The sequence below is a fragment of the Electrophorus electricus genome, chromosome 8 (genome assembly GCF_013358815.1).
Source record: "Electrophorus electricus isolate fEleEle1 chromosome 8, fEleEle1.pri, whole genome shotgun sequence".
Lineage (NCBI taxonomy): Eukaryota > Metazoa > Chordata > Actinopteri > Gymnotiformes > Gymnotidae > Electrophorus > Electrophorus electricus.
In genome coordinates this window covers 13,219,875-13,238,931 of record NC_049542.1, presented here as the reverse complement: position 1 = coordinate 13,238,931, position 19,057 = coordinate 13,219,875, and the positions used below count along the sequence as shown (strand labels likewise).

General features: G+C 40.2%; 2 protein-coding genes across 3 annotated transcripts; both read left to right on the top strand.

The window, feature by feature from the left end:
* Positions 1-267: 267 nt before the first annotated feature.
* On the top strand, positions 268-7,663 carry nfe2l3 (nuclear factor, erythroid 2-like 3). The gene is made up of 4 exons (XM_027014970.2): positions 268-1,005; positions 3,300-3,407; positions 3,490-3,570; positions 5,115-7,663. Exons 1-4 carry the CDS (start codon positions 604-606, stop codon positions 6,348-6,350), a joined length of 1,827 nt encoding a protein of 608 aa, XP_026870771.2. The 5' UTR covers positions 268-603; the 3' UTR covers positions 6,351-7,663.
* A 567-nt stretch (positions 7,664-8,230) lies between these two features.
* On the top strand, positions 8,231-12,139 carry cbx3a (chromobox homolog 3a (HP1 gamma homolog, Drosophila)). 2 transcript variants are annotated; one of them, XM_027014972.2, is made up of 5 exons: positions 8,231-8,368; positions 9,547-9,686; positions 11,204-11,369; positions 11,453-11,547; positions 11,829-12,139. In XM_027014972.2, exons 2-5 carry the CDS (start codon positions 9,553-9,555, stop codon positions 11,953-11,955), a joined length of 522 nt encoding a protein of 173 aa, XP_026870773.2. In that variant the 5' UTR covers positions 8,231-8,368; positions 9,547-9,552; the 3' UTR covers positions 11,956-12,139. The 2 variants fall into 2 exon arrangements, with proteins under 2 accessions (XP_026870773.2, XP_026870772.2); XM_027014971.2 differs by having other exon boundaries at positions 8,235-8,368; positions 11,201-11,369.
* The last annotated feature ends 6,918 nt before the right edge of the window (positions 12,140-19,057 follow it).

The following is a 19,057-nucleotide window of genomic DNA, read 5'->3' as shown; positions in this document are numbered from 1 at the left end:
ACGATATTTAAATTGCCGTTTAACACTGTATTTTCACAGGCCTCTGGGGTAGAATCCACGCTGTAGGTATCTGTTTAATTCATGAACGATTCAACCAGAGGTCGGTACAATCGAACCGTGACTTGTCAACGCGTGTGACAAGTGTGTTTTTTGATTGGTTCTAACAATGACAGAACCAACAAATGCACCAATAAGAGCTTGTTGCGATGGGAGTTGTACGCGAATACACGGCGATTATGCAAATTGAAATGTGTCTTTCTCACGAATTCGGTGAGGGACGCTGCTGATTCTGGTTTTAGGGAATTTGAAGTTGGATTTATAAAGTTAAAGTTTTTAGACGGATGATTAACCGAAACGCTTAGGATGTTTGCCGCTGCTTTTCGTGTCCTTAGTAACCTTTAGTGCTGGTGAGCCATGTCATGGCAGGAAGTTACCAGAAGCCGGTGGTAGTGTGTTAGTGCAAACATTTTCGCCGGCCTGGGCTGTTCCTTTTGTCTGACAGGAGAGGCAGAGCGTGCTCTTTTGTTTGGGATCTTTCTTTGTTTAACGGTTAAATATAGATAGTGTTGTGGAGGTCGCCTTAAGTTGAACTGATTTTGAAACATGCAGTACATGAAGAAGTATTTCACAGAAGGTCTTATTCAGTTTACGATCCTACTTAGTTTGATAGGTGTTCGCGTGGATGTCGATTCCTATTTGAACGGCTACTTCTCGCCATTAATAGAGACTGACGGAGGACCAAGTTCAGCTTTTGTACAGACGCCGTTTCACCGTTATCGGGACACCGCGGCTGGTCATCAGGTGCATCCCAAATGTCCAGAGCTAGACTACTTCACGAGCCGCAGATTGTTGAATGAAGTTCGCGCTCTTGGATCTCCGGCCCGCTTCCCCACGCGCCTGAGCGCGTGGCTACTGCAGCTGGATGGAGCTGAGGAGAATAACGGTAGCACAGACACCGACCAACTAAACCAAGAAAGCCTTGGAAACGAAGCTGACACTGGCCCCGTGAGTTCATTTGTCCGGTCAGCCGTTGAACTTTCTAAAGCAGTAGCTAGCAAGCTAAGTAACTATTTTGGCTGGTTAGCCAACTGCCTAGCGTTAGCTAGCTAACCAGTTTAGGTACAATCATACTGCTAACGCAAGCTAGCTTAGTGTGTTTTGTATACTTTGTTAACCATTAGCTAGCTTGCTTTTAGGGTTTATGTGGTGCTGCAGAACCTTTGTCAATGCAAATTGATTTTTAGTTAATATTAGCTAGCGTTAGCTGTTTAGAGCACGCTTTTTATGCAGGTGCATTAGCTAAACCTGAAAGTGAAACGATGTTTGTTGGTAACCTAACCCTAGCTAGCTAGCACGTTGTTTGACATAGATAAACGTTTAAATGATGCATGTTGGCTAATCTAGCTAGCTATTCTCATTGTTAGTCTCTCGAAGAGTTTTCCCTGTGAAATCAATGTCCGATATTGTGCACAGTTTAAGCTAACATACCAGTACACCTGTTATGTTACTCATATGGAGTGTCAAATTCGGCCAGTTGTCGTTACTAGCTAGCTAATTAGCTACATATGCTAGCTACAGCGATGAAGGTTTTGATACGAATTAGCGTGCTACATTGAGATACGCACACCACGTTGCTGCGTATACTGTGCAAACGTTTTCTGAAAGTTTTGGCTCACCAAGGTTAAGAAAAAGGTTTAGGCCATAAAGGAAATTTTGGTTCTTTTACGAATGTAAGATCGTCATACAAGATCCGGAAAAGCTCATCCACACGTTTATCTCCTCTAGTCCGGGTTATTGAAACACACTGTAATCGGTCAGCCAGTCTTCCATTAACGTCTACGGCTGGATCGAAGCGGTGCAGCCCGTCTGCATTCAGGTGCACCTCAGCCCTATTTTAGCGCCACTACACTGGCTTTCTGTCCAGTGTACGAGCCAACATTTAACGTTTTATTTAAGGCACTGAATAGGCCTTATACTGCAGATATGCTTATTTCATTTATATTGTAAGTGTTGGTAGTAGTTTACCACATGAAAGATGCCTCTGTATGGTTTTAAATACAAACTTTAACTTTTGGGATGTATGTAATGTATAGAGTGAAGAACAGAAATAATGAGAAGTATATACTGAGATACTCTGTATATCACTTTAGCAAACACTTGTTTTAAATGTTCTTTATAGTCACAAATTTACTTATTATGATAGTAGTGTTGAAAAACACAGACCTACATGTAGATTTGATTTAACATCCTTCTTAAACTTTTTTTTCTTTTTCTTTTCATAAGTAGGCATGGTAAACAAAGAAGCAAGAGTGTGGTCGTGTCTTGCTTGTCAAGTCCTGAGTCTAGTCACTCAATATTTCAGTTCATGTACCTCCATAAAGCTTTCATTTATGTTTTTGTCTGAAGCCATAACCAAGAATTGCTGAGTTAGCACAACAGTTACCCTAGAGCTAATGTTCTGTACATTGCCATATTTGAAGAGATAATGCTGTAGTAATAAAAATGGACTTGTCATAATCATAGATTATATAATAATCCTTTAAAGTAATAGAGACTCTCATTCCCCATTGTTGTGTTTATGACTTTGTTTTGCATTTGTAGGAAGTGGGAGCTCCCAAACTCTTTACAGCCTCTGACATTCTTATTCTGCACCTGTCATGTTCTAGAGCTGTGGTTCATTCACCCCCAAACACACACACACACATGCACAGTTCCATAATGGTAAACATATTGCAATAGTTTAAAAATCACTTTTGTGAGTCTTAAAATGAAATGCATGTGTACACACAAGAACACAGATCTAGTGTGTTTCAGTGAAACTTTAAACAATAGTGTTGGGAGGTAAATGGAGTATGGACTGTATATTTAGGAGTGCTGTCAGCAATTAGGGGCCCTGTCAAAGATATCACATTGGGCTCCATTTAAAAAAAAAAAATGTACCTAATGTTCTGATTCTTTTTTGGGCCTATAAACATCACAGATCCTATAAACATCACAGATCGTCCCCCATATGGTGCCACTGTCCATAATGATAATGCTTGTTAATTCATGTTTGAAGTTTTCTCTTGAGGTCGGTTTTCTCTTTTATTTTCAAGCAGCTATGTGGGCGGTTAGCTGAGCAGTACAGTACAGTGCTGTGTGAGGGCAGAACACTGTCCCCTGTGCACTCAGTAGGGGCCAGATGGCATAGGCTGCTGGCATTGCTTAACTGCCTCCATTTGGGAACTACTTTCTAAGTGCTGTATTTCTGTGCTGCTCTCAGGGGTTTGTAAGATATTTTTTAATCTATCTTTGCCCAGGAAGCAGCTTCCAATCGAGCACAAGAGGAAGTTGTGAAAGATGAGGATGAAGAGATCAGTCTTGATTCACTGAACCAGCTCGTTCGCAGCTCCTCACTGGAGCAAGAGGTGTGCTACAGCTTTTGATTATTTCTTTTGTGCATGGCAGTTTTTCTGTGCATTTGTAATTTTGGCTCTTTTTTTTTTTCAGGGTGTGTTTAGTAGCAGTGCCCTGCCTCCCCCTCTGTCTGAACTTCAGCCTCGCTGGCAGGACCTCCTGGCAGACTTTGATGTGAGTAGTCTTTCCTCTGAGCAATCTATTATGGAAATTACTTCCTTCTCTTTGTAATGTGACCTGAACACAGCAACAGACAAAAGGCTATGGTTTGAATAGATGATAGTGTGAAAAGGTGTTATTCTTTATTTGGAAGAAGGTAGAAAAATGAGCTGAAATGGAAGGCAAAGTAATAATTAATGTGTGGCAAATTAAAAAGTGTTCAGTCCTGCACTTGGATGGCAGAAACTATGCACTATTGAGGTGCTGCCCTACTCTAACACACTTTATCCAGTTAATCCAGGTCTTAAGCCTTTGAAAATTGCTCTCAGGTGTGGTTAAAGTAAATTACGTTGTTAGACACCCAGTGACAGTTGGGCACTGCTTATATAAAGCTGTTTCACAGTAAAAGTTCAGCATGTACTGCCAGTATATTTGTGTAGGAGGACCTCTAATATTGAGTCAGTTATTCACAACTCATTTCAGTAAATGCTTACGCACTTTCATTGGCACATATCCTATATGTGTCTTTTAAGGAAACTGAATTGAAAAAAATATGATGAATTGATGGTAGAATGGGTGGAAAAGACATGAAAAAACTTTAACTTGTGTAAGATTGGCTAGCTGTACTTAAACGGATAACAGAACAGATATGTGAATACCAGCTGGTATGTGAACTACTGCAACCCTCACATTAGCCTTAAGCATGTTTAAAGGTGTTTTACATTATGCATAAGTTATTAAAGGTTGTAATATTTGGGAGCCTAACCCCATTTAGACTTTCCACATAAAATGTAGTCTGTACTTGAATAATGAACCAACCAATTTTGCGTTTGTGTTTATACATGGTATTTTTTGGGTTCTGTTCACATTCTGATGGAATCCTTCCACACAATGTATGTATAATGAGTTTGCACGAATTCCCAAGGTCTAGGTACATTTAAGCCAGCTGTCAGTTGTTCTCCCAAACCAACTATAACTAAACTAATGTGACACACATCACTTGCAGCTTTGAGAATTAGTGTTGAATCATGAGTCATCTGTTTTTACCATAGCAGAGGCCAGAGTTCACAGGGATCCGTGGAATAATCTGATCTTGTTGTTCTGTGGGTGGGTCCTTTCTCAGATTCCACTGTAAGGATTTCACTAATGGCTGAGATCTGATCTTGGAGTGAGACAAATGGTCTACCTGAACTGTTCAAATTCTGGTCATAATACTCATTATTTATACATTTACGCATTTTATATAGATATCCAGGTAAGCTGGCCAGGTATAGAATGTGTTGTAATGAAGAATGTAAAAGGGGTTGGAGCTGACTCTGTAAATTACATAAATTATCTAATTAGGTTGCTAACCAATTAGTGCAAGCTCTGGTGGGGGTTTTTATGCCCATGTGTCAGTCACATCACATTGTTGATTAATAACAATGGCATTGAATTAAATGGTAAATTCAGGGTGACAACACTGACTGTGTTTATCTTTGCTGTACATTAAGATACTTTGTCACAATTTACTGACAGTCACTTGAGATGGATGCAAAACCTTTTTTTCCTCTCTCCAGGATTTTAACTCATTGGTTCCACTGCACATGTCAGATCTGGATGTGAACCTTGCAAATCCCATTAGCTACAATGCCAGCCTTCAAGATGCCATGGTAACCAGTGGTGTGGATTACACATCAGCTCCAACCAGAGGTCGAGCACAGATCACACCGGACCATGGGGCATCCCTCTTCAACCTAGAATCAACTAACTTCTCCCACTCAGACACGCCTCCAGCAGCAGCTGGACTTCTGGCTTCACCTCTTTTCTACTTACCAGGCAATAGGTCTCACAATGACACCTCCCACTCTAGGGTTGGAGGTTATCTGGATGAGGCTGTGTTTGAGCAGATCAGTCTGCTGGGTCTGGAGGGACTGAACATGGATTCTGAGCTGCTGAACAGAATGGAAGGTGGAATGCATCCACCTTGGCTAGAGGATGTTGACTCTGACTCAGGTCTGTCACTGGAGAGCAGGTCTCGAAGCCCAGCCTCTACGTTTGCCTCGTCCTCTGATTCGTTTTGTGAAGATGAGGGCGGAGCCACGGGCTATAGCAGTGAAGTGGAGTCCATCTCTAACAAGGGTGGGGGTTGTGCATCAGAATTCTACCACTGGTCACCAGTAGACTTCAGTGAGAACATCTGGCATGACCACACCTACTCAGTCCAGTTGCCTGAAGACCACACACCTTATAGCTGGGCTCCGCCTCTCAAAGGTATTAAAGAGGAAGTGATGAGTGAGGAGGAATCTGGACCTGAAGAGCTAAGCCGGGATGAGCGCCGCCTGCAGGCATTGGGCTTTCCCTTCTCTGCTCCCCAAATTGTTAACATGCCAGTAGAGGACTTCCTGGAGCTGCTGGAGGGGCGAGGTTTGTCTGTGTCTGAGATCGCACTACTGCGGGATGTGCGCAGGCGTGGGAAGAACAAGCTGGCTGCGCAGAACTGCCGCAAGAGAAAGCTGGATGCCATCCTGGGTTTACAGGGTGAGGTGGAGGGCCTTTTGGCTCAGCGCGATGCCCTCTTGCGCGAGAGGGCCCAGACCAGCAAGGCCCTGTCCTCAGCAGCAGATGGTTTGGAGGCGCTCTCGCGGGACGTACTGAGTCAGCTGAGGGATGAGTACGGGCGGCCCCTGAGCCCGGAGCAGTACATCATCCACTGTGGCGCCAATGGACGTGTGGCAGTCCGGCCTCGCACAAACACAAGAACAAACACAACTGAGGCCAAGAATGCGAAGAGGAAGAAGGACAAAAAACACTGAGAGACAATTTGTGTATGCGTGTGTGCATGCATCCGTGCATGTGTGTGGGGCCTGAATATGTGCATTTCGAAAGGGCTACAAGGACTACTGAATATTCTTTCCTGAGGTTGGCTGTTGCTGAATATTTGTTTTCCTCTGAGTTGTTCTTGGCTTCACAGGAGAATTGAAAGACTGTAAGTGATTTTAACATTACAGCATAACGGTGCACTTCTCTACTGGAAAGAAAGTAGCAAAAACACTGGACATGTAGAGCATTGTCTCTGAGGTTATTTAAAACAACAACAAAAAAAACGACTATCCCTGTTTTGCTTTGTTTGAAAAAAGAAATTAGTTAACATGAATTTCTTTAGAACTATAAAAAACAATAGTAAAAATACTGAGAGGCATATGGTCACTGGTTGACATTGCCAAAGCATAAAATAAAATAAATATGGGTGGGTTTTTTGTTTTTTTTTTTGTTTTTTTTTGTTTTTATATAAATAACTTAACTGCCCATAGTCATGGATGACGACATTTCATTTAATGTTTTTGTAAATTAATAATAACTATATACTGCCCCTTACTTTGTATGAATCAGAGTGAATCATATTGCAGGTACCTATAACCATAATGGCACAATTGCATTTTGTAATCTTGCTCTGCTCAAGTCAGTGTAAACATGAATAACACTTGTGTTACAGGCATCACTGCACAAATCACTTATGCACTGATGTATACTTATAATTACTCTGCACCCATTTACTTGGCTTGCAGTTCTTCTGTCCAGATTATACACAGACATGACACTTACTTTTATGCGGTCATACTTTAATTATTCCACTTGCTGGTTTTTATTTGGTTTTATACACAATTAACATTTGCCATTTTGGAATATTCAGTTGGCATTTTACTGTACTGTGTTTTTACAATGCTGCATCTTTTGTGTTTTTGATATGTGTTGATGTTTCATGTGTAATGCCACTAATGTATTGTAACATTTTTTTGAAAATACCTGACTCACCTGAAAGCATCAGCAAAATGCCTTGTCCCAAATTAATAGAAGCAATTAGAGATGTTTGCTAGGACTTTGTAAGCTCATTGACTGTTGAGTTGTGTTGATTTGTTCTACCTCATAATGACCACTAGGTCACCAAAGTTTAAAAAACAAAACAAAACAAAAAAAAAACATGGAAAGGAAGAGGACCCCTCCTGCTTTTGTCATGTATGAGAACAATTGGTTGTATCACATACAAATTACCTTTTTTAATGTAAGCCAAAATCATGTTTTACTTAACTTCTCTTTTTTTTAATTAATAAAGGAGGAACAAATGGTTTTGGTTCTGGTGCTTTACTTCATTCAGGGTTAATTTAATATTTAGCTCTTTTGTTGCTTGTGATAACACCCTCCCCCACCCTAGCCGCAGTAAAACACTCCTGAGTTCTCCCTCTCAGGACAGGCTATACTTTTTAACTTTAAGTGTATTTCTAGCAATGGGTGGCATGGTTATAATGGCTGTAACTTCAGATGAACAGCTCATGCAGTGGTCCATTTTATTAAGAAGGTAATTGAATAATATTTTCAACATTTCAGTGATAAACTAGACTGACTATAAAATAATGCATATTAACTAGTCTATACCATCAGCACAACAGCATGGTTAAAAATGTACTTCTTCGATATATCCAGCACTGCTGCTTGGCAAATTAGTGGAGATGCAGTACCTGTGAGAGAGCTCGAAGGCTCGACAAGGCAAGACAGGAAATCCAGCTACATGGGACATATTGCAATGTGTGGCGCTGGTTCTTTAAAAATCCATCTTAATGTTTAGGCACTGCCTCTTAAATGCTTTGTCAACGTTCATTGGCAAGCGAGCATGTATATGCGTGGCCGTTTAGTGGCGCGCTTATGCTTCAGCAGTTTCCAACCGAGAAATGCACTCGTTCCAGTCGTAGAAGAAGAGGTTTGGTTGGCTAGCTGCCAGTAAGCTCCGTACAAGACGCCAGCTAGGCTTCTGCATCTTTGTAATCGATTGTACAAAGTAAGTGTACATGGATGAAGGTGTTGCTAATTTACCGGAGCCAGCTCGGGTAGTTTGGCTGGCTAGCATTTTCGCGTTAAATCGCAAATGTTAATGCAGCTGTCGAGCATTTTTATGCTTTGTTTCTCTGTTCGTCCTCTTTTGTTCTCTTCTTTTCGCGCGCATGCAGGCACGCGGTAAATGCGCTGGCTAGCTACAACTGGCTGATGTTTGCGTTTTGATAGCTATCTTTAATAAGTGTATCAGTTCGGTAGCGTTTTCGATGAGTCGTCACATTATGCAGATGGTAATGTAGCTAGTTACATGTCTAGGGTTAGAATTCGGCTGACTTTAGCTACAAGTAGGTTGGTCTGATGTCTAATTATCCAACCTATCCTAAGTGGCCCAACTAGCGGTGATGTTGGCTAGCTGGGGAGCCGTATTGGGTGATGCTATCTCAGTTAACTTAGTTTAGCTTCAAGCTAACAAAGATTAGTGGCGTGTTTACCGGGTGGAGATATAACGTTAGGTAGACAGATGGAACAAAGACACATTATCATGCATAGTCATACGTTTTTGTAAATCATCTGCCTTAAAAGTAAATTCCAGCCACGTTTTAAACATGTTCGGCAGTACACTGCCATAGGCCTAATCTCGTGTAATTTCAGCAGGATAGTTAGCCAACTAGCTAACGCTAGCATACTAGCTAGATGTTAAGTAGGTAAGAGTTTATCTATCTGAACATTTTCAATTACTCAATATATTAGCCAGTTAATTAAACAGTTGTTTTAGCTAGCCAGTTATATTCACTACTCACATTTTAGTGGTAGATTTAATACTGTAGTACGCCGTATTGTTTTAGTTTGCAGTTTCTTGTTTCAGAAGCTATTAAGTGGGCGACAATTTGTTGCACGAGATCACTGGTTTGCTGTTGGGATAAGTATTCTGGTACAACATTAGCCTAGCTAGCTAACTCGTTAGCCTCTCAGGATTAGAAACACGGGTCATGTTATCATATGTCTTAAAAACCCGATGTTGCGTAGATACACCATATTTCACTTAATTAAACCCATTGTTAGCTACATCTAGGTAGCTAGCTAACTTGGGTAGCATAAAAGCGCCGTTCCGTGGCCTCAGGCCATGTGCGTATTCCGAATAATGCACTCTCAAACTGGATTTGCTGATGTTCCCCATTTTAGGCTAACATGGGTAAGAAACAACTGAACAAGTCCAAAAAAGAAGTGGAGGAACCCGAGGAGTTTGTAGTTGAGAAAGTGCTTGACCAGCGGGTGGTGAATGGCAAAGTTGAGTTTTTCCTCAAGTGGAAAGGTTTCCCTGAGTAAGTATTGCCTTCTCAGGCCTGCCGCTGATTGCAAGTACCTTTCCGTTACAAATGGAAAACAAATCTACCTGTTTAGATGAAATACAACAAAGTATTTGTGCACACCTCCTGTATTTTATTTTAATGAATCTGTCACACTATAACAAGATTAAAGGTACAGAGTAAACAAATATTTTGGTGCATATGGCCTGTGCAGTTTGCTGATGCTTGAAGTAAACATCTAGGGATTAACCCTGATTTTAAATGGGTAGAGAGACTACTAGTTCTTGGTGATTTCCTGCAATTTCATCCCACGATGTTGCCATTCAGTCAGATGATAAACTGTGTCCCTGTTTTTCATTGGGCAATATGGCCTACATGTGATTTAGTAGAACTCTGCATCTGTTTTACAGACATTGCTGCTTTTCAGTGAGTTAACTGATCTTCACTATTAAGATCTGTTCCAGTAGAAAGGGTTCTGTATGTCGTCTTCTGTTCAGTGGCTGTCTGTTCAAGTTTTGGGGCCCAACTGCCCTCCACAGTGTCATGATTGCCCTTCCCAAGCACACCTGATCTGAGGTTTGGAAATGGTCAAATCCAATCTGTGCATATCAGTGGGCCCCCAGACTGAAGTTGACTGCTTTGGTGCTGTGATGTAAGACAGTGTTACTCAATCCACTCAAAGACCACCTCGATCTACATTGCTGCTCCAACACAGAACCTGGTACATCATGAAAGGGTATCCATTTGATTAATGCTGGGAGTTGCAATAACAAAAGCATGTGGTGGTATTTGTGATAACTTGGTTGAGAAACACTTGAACGATAAACCCAGATGTTGCTTGTGTAGAACTGCCAGAGGTCCATATAAAGCATGTTACCATTCCTCTATTCAATCTGAGCAGCTGTAAAATGTATTAGGTTTTATGGGTTGGATTAACATACACATTGCTGCAGTACACTACTTCACTTTGCTTTGGAAGTAAAGTTAAACTTATTTGTGTCCCATTTTGTTTGCACCTTATGTCAGGACAGCATGAGACTGCAGTCCCAAAGAGCCATTATCACTGATTTATTAGGGTGGCAGTAATTTTTAAATCAGAAAAGGGCATAATTCCTTAAACATGAGTATCAGGCCTCTCCTTGTGTTAATCTCTTGGCGATTCACTAGTTTAGGGTTATACAATACGATAACCAATCAGAACAGTCTCCTCAAAATATGCAAAAATGCATTTTTAAAGATGGTCAACTGACTGCTGGTGTCATGAGTTTGAAGATTGTCTACATCCTGCCTGTTTCACCTTTGTAGTGCAAGTGCATGCTCCATGGGATTTTGTGTAAAATTAAAGAATTCTTGCTAAATTGTGTGTTGCATCTATATGGGTAACTTCATGAGATTCATGATGGTACATCGATGCACTATACATAACCATGGTTTTAATAGGATCCCTGTCTTATATGGCTGTCGTTGGGGCAAATAGGCCCACTTGCTTTCTGTGGCTTTGTCACTAAGCTTCTGAATGTTGTGTTCAGAAGTGATAACACATGGGAGCCTGAAGAGAATCTTGACTGCCCTGAGCTGATTGCTGCGTTCCTGGAGTCCCAGAAAGGTGTGGTGGAGAAACCAGACTCCAACAAGAGGAAGCCCTCCACAGATGAGCCAGAGACAGAGGAGAGTAAAGCCAAGAAAAAGAAAGAAACCGTAAGCTTATGACTCAACTCAAAATGAGGCCTTGGACCTTGCTGTGTGTTGGTGTTGCACCATAACATGCACTCTTTTGACAGAATGAAAAACCACGAGGGTTTGCCAGGAATCTGGAGCCTGAGCGAATCATAGGGGCCACAGACAGCAGTGGAGAGCTCATGTTCCTGATGAAATGGTGAGATGATCAGGTCATTCTGTGTTACTGCAAAGACCTTTAAGCACTACTGGGGCTTTGTCCCATGGTTGCTGCTTTATAGGACAATGTGCTGTAGATGATGTGCATATACAGCAGGTAGCAGTGTTCTCAGCAGCATACAGTCTTGACATGCATAAAATGGAGGTGGCAAACCATGAGTTGAACCCAAAAGGCTTGCCTGAGGAGCTGTTTCCATGTTCATTATTCTTAAACTCTGTTCAACACCACTTCTGTTCTCCTGGGCTCTCTTTAAATTGCAGGAAGGATTCTGATGAGGCAGACCTTGTGCCGGCTCGAGAGGCCAACACTCGCTGCCCCCAGGTGGTCATTGCCTTCTATGAAGAGAGACTGACCTGGCACTCCTGCCCAGAGGATGAGCAGCAGTAGTTTTCCTATGCTGAAGCTTCCTGGTCATGTTTCTGGAGTTTCCCCTCACTGCATGTTTGTGGTGGTGTATTTTTGTTGCCATCACCTGAGTTGACCAATAGACAAGCCTTTAATGGGTTTAAAACTGCTGTTAGTGTTAACACCAAGACGTGCAGTACAGAGAACTCCAGGGCTGAGATGAGGTGACATAGGTCTACACTACCTTCCATACCCATAAGTCTAAGCTCTGACTCCCCACCCTGTTCAGCTCGGAGCCTTCCCTCTGTTGAATGCTTCACTCCCCTCCTGTTTGTGCTGCATTGTGGACAGCCCCATCTGTGGCACAAGTGTATTAATGACTGAATTGGGCTAGAAGACTTGAGAGGGAATTGTTTTTTAATCACAACTTGATGTTAATTTAAGATGTTAGAGACAGTGCTGCTAGGCATTAGTGATGCACTGGCTTTATTTCTGTTGATGCTGTGTTTGCCTTTATGGTTAGGGTAAGGCTAACCATAACCCTGTAGTCTTCCTGTCAATCCTGTTCTTAGTCCTGCTTTCTCTGCCATTCATCTTTTAATGTACAGCACTCGTGAAACTTGGGTATTGAACTTTCTTTCTAGTCATTGTTCAGTTTTATGTGAAATTTCATTTTGAATAACTGTTGTATATTTTCATGTTTTTTTTTTTTCCAAAAAAAAAGTTCAATAAAGATTTCATTTAATTTGTTTACTAGTGTACTTGTGTCCACTGTGATCATGTGAACTGTGAAAAGATTAAACAATTCCTTGAAGAGCCAAAGTTCTTAAAGTTGAGGAATGTCAATTCCTGAGCCAGTTGGTACTTAAATCTGTCTTTGCAGTCTAGCTGTGGGCATGTGAGCCAGATGCCCCAGAGTTGTGCAGGTGAAGTGATTATATAGATTGTGCTGGTTTCTTGGGCCTGAACTGTAACCTCATTTAGACTAATTAAATGTAAAACTGATGTTTGCTTTATAATATTTGACAGTGTTTCTCAACCCAGTCCCTAGGGACTGCTGGATAAAAGACTGTTTTGCTTAGTTCAAATACCTGACAGAAGGGTACTGGGTGTTTAGTTGGCTAAAAGTATTGACTGTGAGAAGTGTCTGCTGCTCTATACAAAGTGAGCAGACCACACAACTAACAAGGCTAACCAGAAATGGATACTAATAAGGCCAAATTGGCATTGGCATGGAATCTGAGTAAAACAAAAACATCTGCAAATGGTTTGTTACCAGCCTTTTTCTACCAGCAAGCAAATGATCCTCTAAAAGTCAGTTGTGCCAAGTAGCACACTGATCTGGAATATACTGGGGATAAGGATACCAATCTAAGATGATTACACAGCATTTGTTAGAATAATTGTTTCCTGAATTCTGAATGTCGGTAGTGAGGCACTTTGTGTGATTCCTTTAAAAAGTTTCAGGCAGCTTGTTTTAATACTTTTATGTACCACTTTCACAAAGTGTGGTGTACTATATGCACCATTTGTAGAAAAATGCTTTATTGTTGTCTATAAGGTCTTTGGTGGCATGGATAGAAAAAGTTCACTGTTCTGAAAATTCAGAAGCTGATCACTACAATTTGAAATTGTAGCAATGTTTTAAAACTATTTTGTAATTCAAATATTCTCCATATACAGGTTATACAGGTTGAGGGGAAAATGTAACACTTGACCTAGACTTTCTTACTGTCAGAACTCTGTCAAACTGGGGCATTTTATTTTTCTCTTTTGGTGACTAAGCAACCTCTGTCTCTATGGGGGCAGGGCTTTGTGTCAGGACAACTTGTATTCACTCATAAATGGTTAAGCAAGGAACAGATATATCCTGTTTACCAACTGAGATAAATTTAAAACCACCATTGTTGGGGGGCGGCGTTTACACCATTGTCTGTAATTGTTCCAGGTGCATTGTTTGTCCAATGTCATATATGCATAAATGAACAGTTTTTGCCAATGAAAACCAGATGTCAGAAATGGAGGTGATAATGAAACTTTTTTTTTATCCCTTATTTGGTCTATGGTTCAGTCAGAGATTTGTATCTTCTCTATAGTAAATGACCACAGGAGTACTAACAGGTTCCCCAGTACTTAAAATGTAACAAAAAGAAAAATATATAAATTATGCTTCAGAATGATAATTTTAAGATTGTTAGTGTGAGGAGAATTTCATTCCAATTTGCCAGGCTCATGGCAAGTCTCATGAATAAGATTATAGCTGCAGACATGGACTCTGAACCTTTCTGCCTGTTTATAACATGTTTTGAAAGATGTTTATATTGACTCTGTTTGAATAGATTTAAATGAAGACTGCAGGTGAAAAACTAAAATTAATTATTTTTTTCCTTTTATCTTACTTTTACTTTTTCTTGTTGTCTATTACTCTTGCTTTTTGTGCTTCATTTCATTGTAAAGTTGCTTATAGAACATCTTTAAAGGTTATACATAAGGTTCATTTGATGAATTTAGTATCTACTGTGCTTGTGCGTTGAATGTATTGCAACTTACTGCCCTATTATATAATACCCAACCTAAACTGTTTAATATTTCTGCCCATGAGGCTACACACTGTTACAACATAGGAGTATACTAACAAGTAAAAAGGAGAGGATGCCTCAATAAATACCCTTTAAATGACCCCTATAACGCACAAGCATTTACACAAGAAAAAAGAAACACTTGTATGCTTAGGAGGACTGAGGGTGATCACTGAAACGTATTCAGTGTTCAGAGTAGTGGTAGCTTGGTGGTTAAGGTATTTGACTTGTAAGTGGAAGGTCGCCAGTTCAAGCCCCACTACTGCCAAGTTGCCACTGATGGCCCCTGAGCAAGACCCTTATTGCTCAAAGTTGTACTCAGTGATGATTGTAAGTCACTTTGGGTAAAAGTGTCAGATAAATATACGCTGTTAAGTGTTGGCTTCTTTATGTGGTGCTGTATTGACTGAAGTGTGTTGTGCATGACAAATCAATATCAGACAAGCAACACTGCAAATAACAAGGTGTTTTCCAACATGATCATCTATATTTGTTATAGTCACTTTAAGTACATGTAGCTGAGAAACCAGTCTTTTAATACCCTCATTCCTTAATAAGACCCTCATCCTATCAAGCACTGTATATGTTAATGTAATGCCACAAACCCCTCCCACTTAATGCTGATGCGTTTGCCCACATACCTGTTAGGTATATAAGATATATTTTTTTATAAGACAAAATCCCCAGTTTTCCCTGCAGTCTTAGTGATACATTTGCTGCCTGGACCAGAGCAAAAAAAAAAAAACCAAAACAAACAATAACAAGGTAAATATTTAACAGTAATTTATCTAATAATTATGAACAATGAGTGTGATCACATCACTCCATTGTATGTTACATAGTACAGTAAGATTAACATAGCTTGTCTTTTTGTCTGTTATAGCATGTATTCGCCATGCAATGGTTAGGTTTGATTCTGTGTAACATATTCCTGTGTTCAAAATCAATTTAATGTGAACTTGCATTAGAAAGCTTAGAAGTTTGCTGAAAATGTGAATGCATACAGAAAACTTAAATGAACTACAGATCTTAAGAAATGTTATGTTTTTGAATTCAGTGCCATTTAACAGGCACGTTGGAAAGAGGTTTCAAGAGACCTGCTGTGTTCAGCACCTGCTGAGAAGCCCCACAGAGAGAGCAGTGAGCCCAAAACCGACACCCACAGACAGAGCACTGGGCCCCCCATGACAGCAAGCTCGGCGAAGCAGCACAGAACATCACTGACTACAACACCATACAAGGTGAAGCAGGTGCTACATAAAGCAATGCGTTGCTCAAAGTTATTATGAATAATAGTGGTGCATTTAGTTTTATTGATCAGTCTGAAAGCTGAAGGTGATGTATGGAGGAAGTCCACAAACAGAGAATATTCAGAACCAACCTTATTCTTTCACCCCAATAGTCATTCAGAATATGATTATATAAGACATTAACCTTTAACTCGTTTGGTTTGGTGTGGTTTGTGTGTTGATGTCTATGAATTCTGAGTCATCTTTTATTGTTTAGGTTGTTTAAAAGTGTTGGGCTGGCAGCAAGACACCTGATAGTGCTCTCAGTTCTGCTCTGTTATGAGGTTTGTGGACCTTCCAAAATACACCATGAGATACACTGAGATACACTGTCTCAGCAAACTGAAATTTACTCTCCATGTAAGCAAGCCATATTCTTCCTGCTGATACAAATCTCAGTTCATTATAATTATACTACGATAGAAAAACTGCAGCATCAAACATTTACAACAGCACCACAGGACTGTCTATGAGTCCTGTGTTGGTGACTTCTTCAATCACAGGTAAGCATGACAGCTGGTTGAGTTTCAGTTCCAGCCAACAGAGCATAGCAAGACAGACAGGTAGTGAGTTTTTATCCACACTGGAAGAAGACTTGACTCAAAGCTCTAAAGCAAAAAACCTGCACATAGTTATTTTGCTACAAGAAACTGTCTGCTTTTCAGTGACTTGAAAGACGATTTGACTTACCTAAATGGAAACAGATTATGCAGTGTGGTGATGCTACATAGGTATGGGATCTTGTTGGGTGAAAACCAAGGGCAGAAGTATGATATGCCCTACATTTCACAATGACTTCATAGTTCTCCTTGGTAATATCACCCTTTCCTTCCATGGTTCCCGCATATGGTATAATTTGCTTGTTATTATGTTTCATTGATGGAGCATTAATGAAGAGTGATATGTTAGTGAGCAGAGTAGAGTTTCATAGTTTTTGTTCTGCCAACCTTTACTTATTGCCCAACTTCCTTTCTGTTGTATAGTGTCCAAATCCTGTGTGTCTGGACTGGAGGTTTTCTGGGAAGACAGACTTTGATATGTTTTAATTTCCTTTCTTAATAATGGGGAGGCATCCACGGTTGCCTTCAAACATGCTATGAAAAATACAAAAAGGGGAAAAAAAATCTCACTATAAATTATACTGACTCAACATTATCCATTGAAGCCCAACACAAAGAATTTTTTTTTTTTTATAGATGTTGGTAGTTGGCACCACATAATACAGCTGTTAATACAGTTGTTCTAAAGTGAATTTAAAATCATTAACCAAATCTTTAACAATTTTTATGGCAATGGAAAAAAAATGTATGAACAGTTTCGAGCCTTTATGTGCAGAGTCGATATGACACCCACTATCCAGTTAAAATCAGTTACTAGAGTCCATAAGCCTTTTTTTTCCATAGCATTAACTTTCTGTATTATATTTGAAATGCATTATTTTTGCCTGCCGTTGAAAGTTACAAACTGATGAAAAGCGCTAGATCAAAGGTAATGGGTAACGTGAAAGATCAAGGCCCACGTCAGAAACAATGAAGAAAAAGCTAAACCGTTATACTAGCCTAAACAAATTCATCGAACAGACACGGTAAAAAATGGTTTTAAAATATATAGCTTGCCGCTTAATTGTATATTTACCAACTTATATTTACGGCTCCCATCTTTGTTTTTTGGGGGGTTTTTTTTATCTGAAGGTTTCCATTCTGCGGTTGCTTCATGACGTTATTGTGTCTCCTGTTTAAAAGATAAAAGTAAAATGGTAAAACCGGATAACAAGGCCATAAAAGGTTCCGTGTACAAGCAGCAGGTTTATTTTCTCTGGAGCGCGCAAAGTGCACGCGCGGTACTGGCGTTCAATCAGCTCGAGACACCTTGGAACTTTGGTTTTGCTGAACTGCATGGCGGTAGTTACTGCAGTGTAACAAAAGTTAATTAAGCTGAGGAGAGTCATTTGGATAAAGGTGAGGACATTCATTTGAGGGTTCTTACCGATATTTAACATGAAACGACACGATTTTTCATAGCACGGTACCGTTAAGTTAATCTTTTGCAACTGGAATTCTGAAGTTGTGTCTGACGCTACACAGCGTATAGAAAGTTCATACTATAGAATGTAGTCCATCCTATAAAAAGCAGTAAACATGTTACAAAAAGCTTATATTTTAAGACTCGCAGTAAAAATTGTTCCCTCAGTGGCGGCTTTCAGCCATCTTTAAGTGTAAATGCCATTAGTGACATCGGTCTTATGCTCGAAAGCTCAGATTTTGCATAAAGATAATTAATGCCGCTTCAACTTCTCGTGAAGGTCCGTTTTGTTATAGTGAAATGGCGTATGGTTTGCACGCATAAGACCCTTCGTTAAACAGAATAAAGAGAGTGATGCCATAGCATAAAGATAAGCGGGCAACGGTGTGTTTGGTAGGTACTTTACACCTATGAGAATTGGAATTAAACCTACAGAATGAGTGAAGGGTTTGGCGGATTAAACCTATCGGCATCGAAAGTGTAGCCGCACAGAGTCACTCAAATTTAGTGTTTGACAAATGCCAAAGGTTTCTGGCGACGCACCTTTACCAGTACAGGGCAGTTGCTTATTCTGAGGTAAAGGTGGCCATATTGGTTTATGGTTTTACCACTGTAACATTATGGTGGTCATTCTGAGTTATTCCTGCTTTGCCTTCTCATATCTTGACAGGTGTTCTCTCAAATGGGATTAAAAACTGATTTATCCAGCAACGGGAGGTCCATGTTCCTCACTTAATTTGCTTTTAACATGAACTTCACAACATTAGGCTTCATTTCCTCATGAAAAACCAGCCATATTACACTTGTCTTAGAGGCATTTTATGTGTTTTAAAATCTGAGTGTGTGTAGTCCATGTGTTTGATGCACATAGTCCACTGAGTTACATGAACAATAGATAGTAGGTGGCCATTGGTTATGTGATATTGAGTACACAAACTCAAGGGAAGCTTTCACGTGTATGTTTACCTAAGTGATGCCTGGGTTGGCCTCATTTGAGACTGTGCTGAGGAGCTGACCTGTTAGAACTGACTAATTAATTGAACATAGCTTGACTGAATGCAGTTCTGTATTTTCATTGTAGTTTTCATCTTGAAAAGAGATTTGTCTTCCCTTTGACCATGTCATTGTATCGATCCACTGCAGTGAAGAACCCCTTTAGGATGAGTTTCGTCCTCTACTCTTCTAAATACAACTTGAGGGACCTTGTTACTTTACTTTTTCATTTTGTTAAAATGGTGGCTCGTGTTTGTGCCT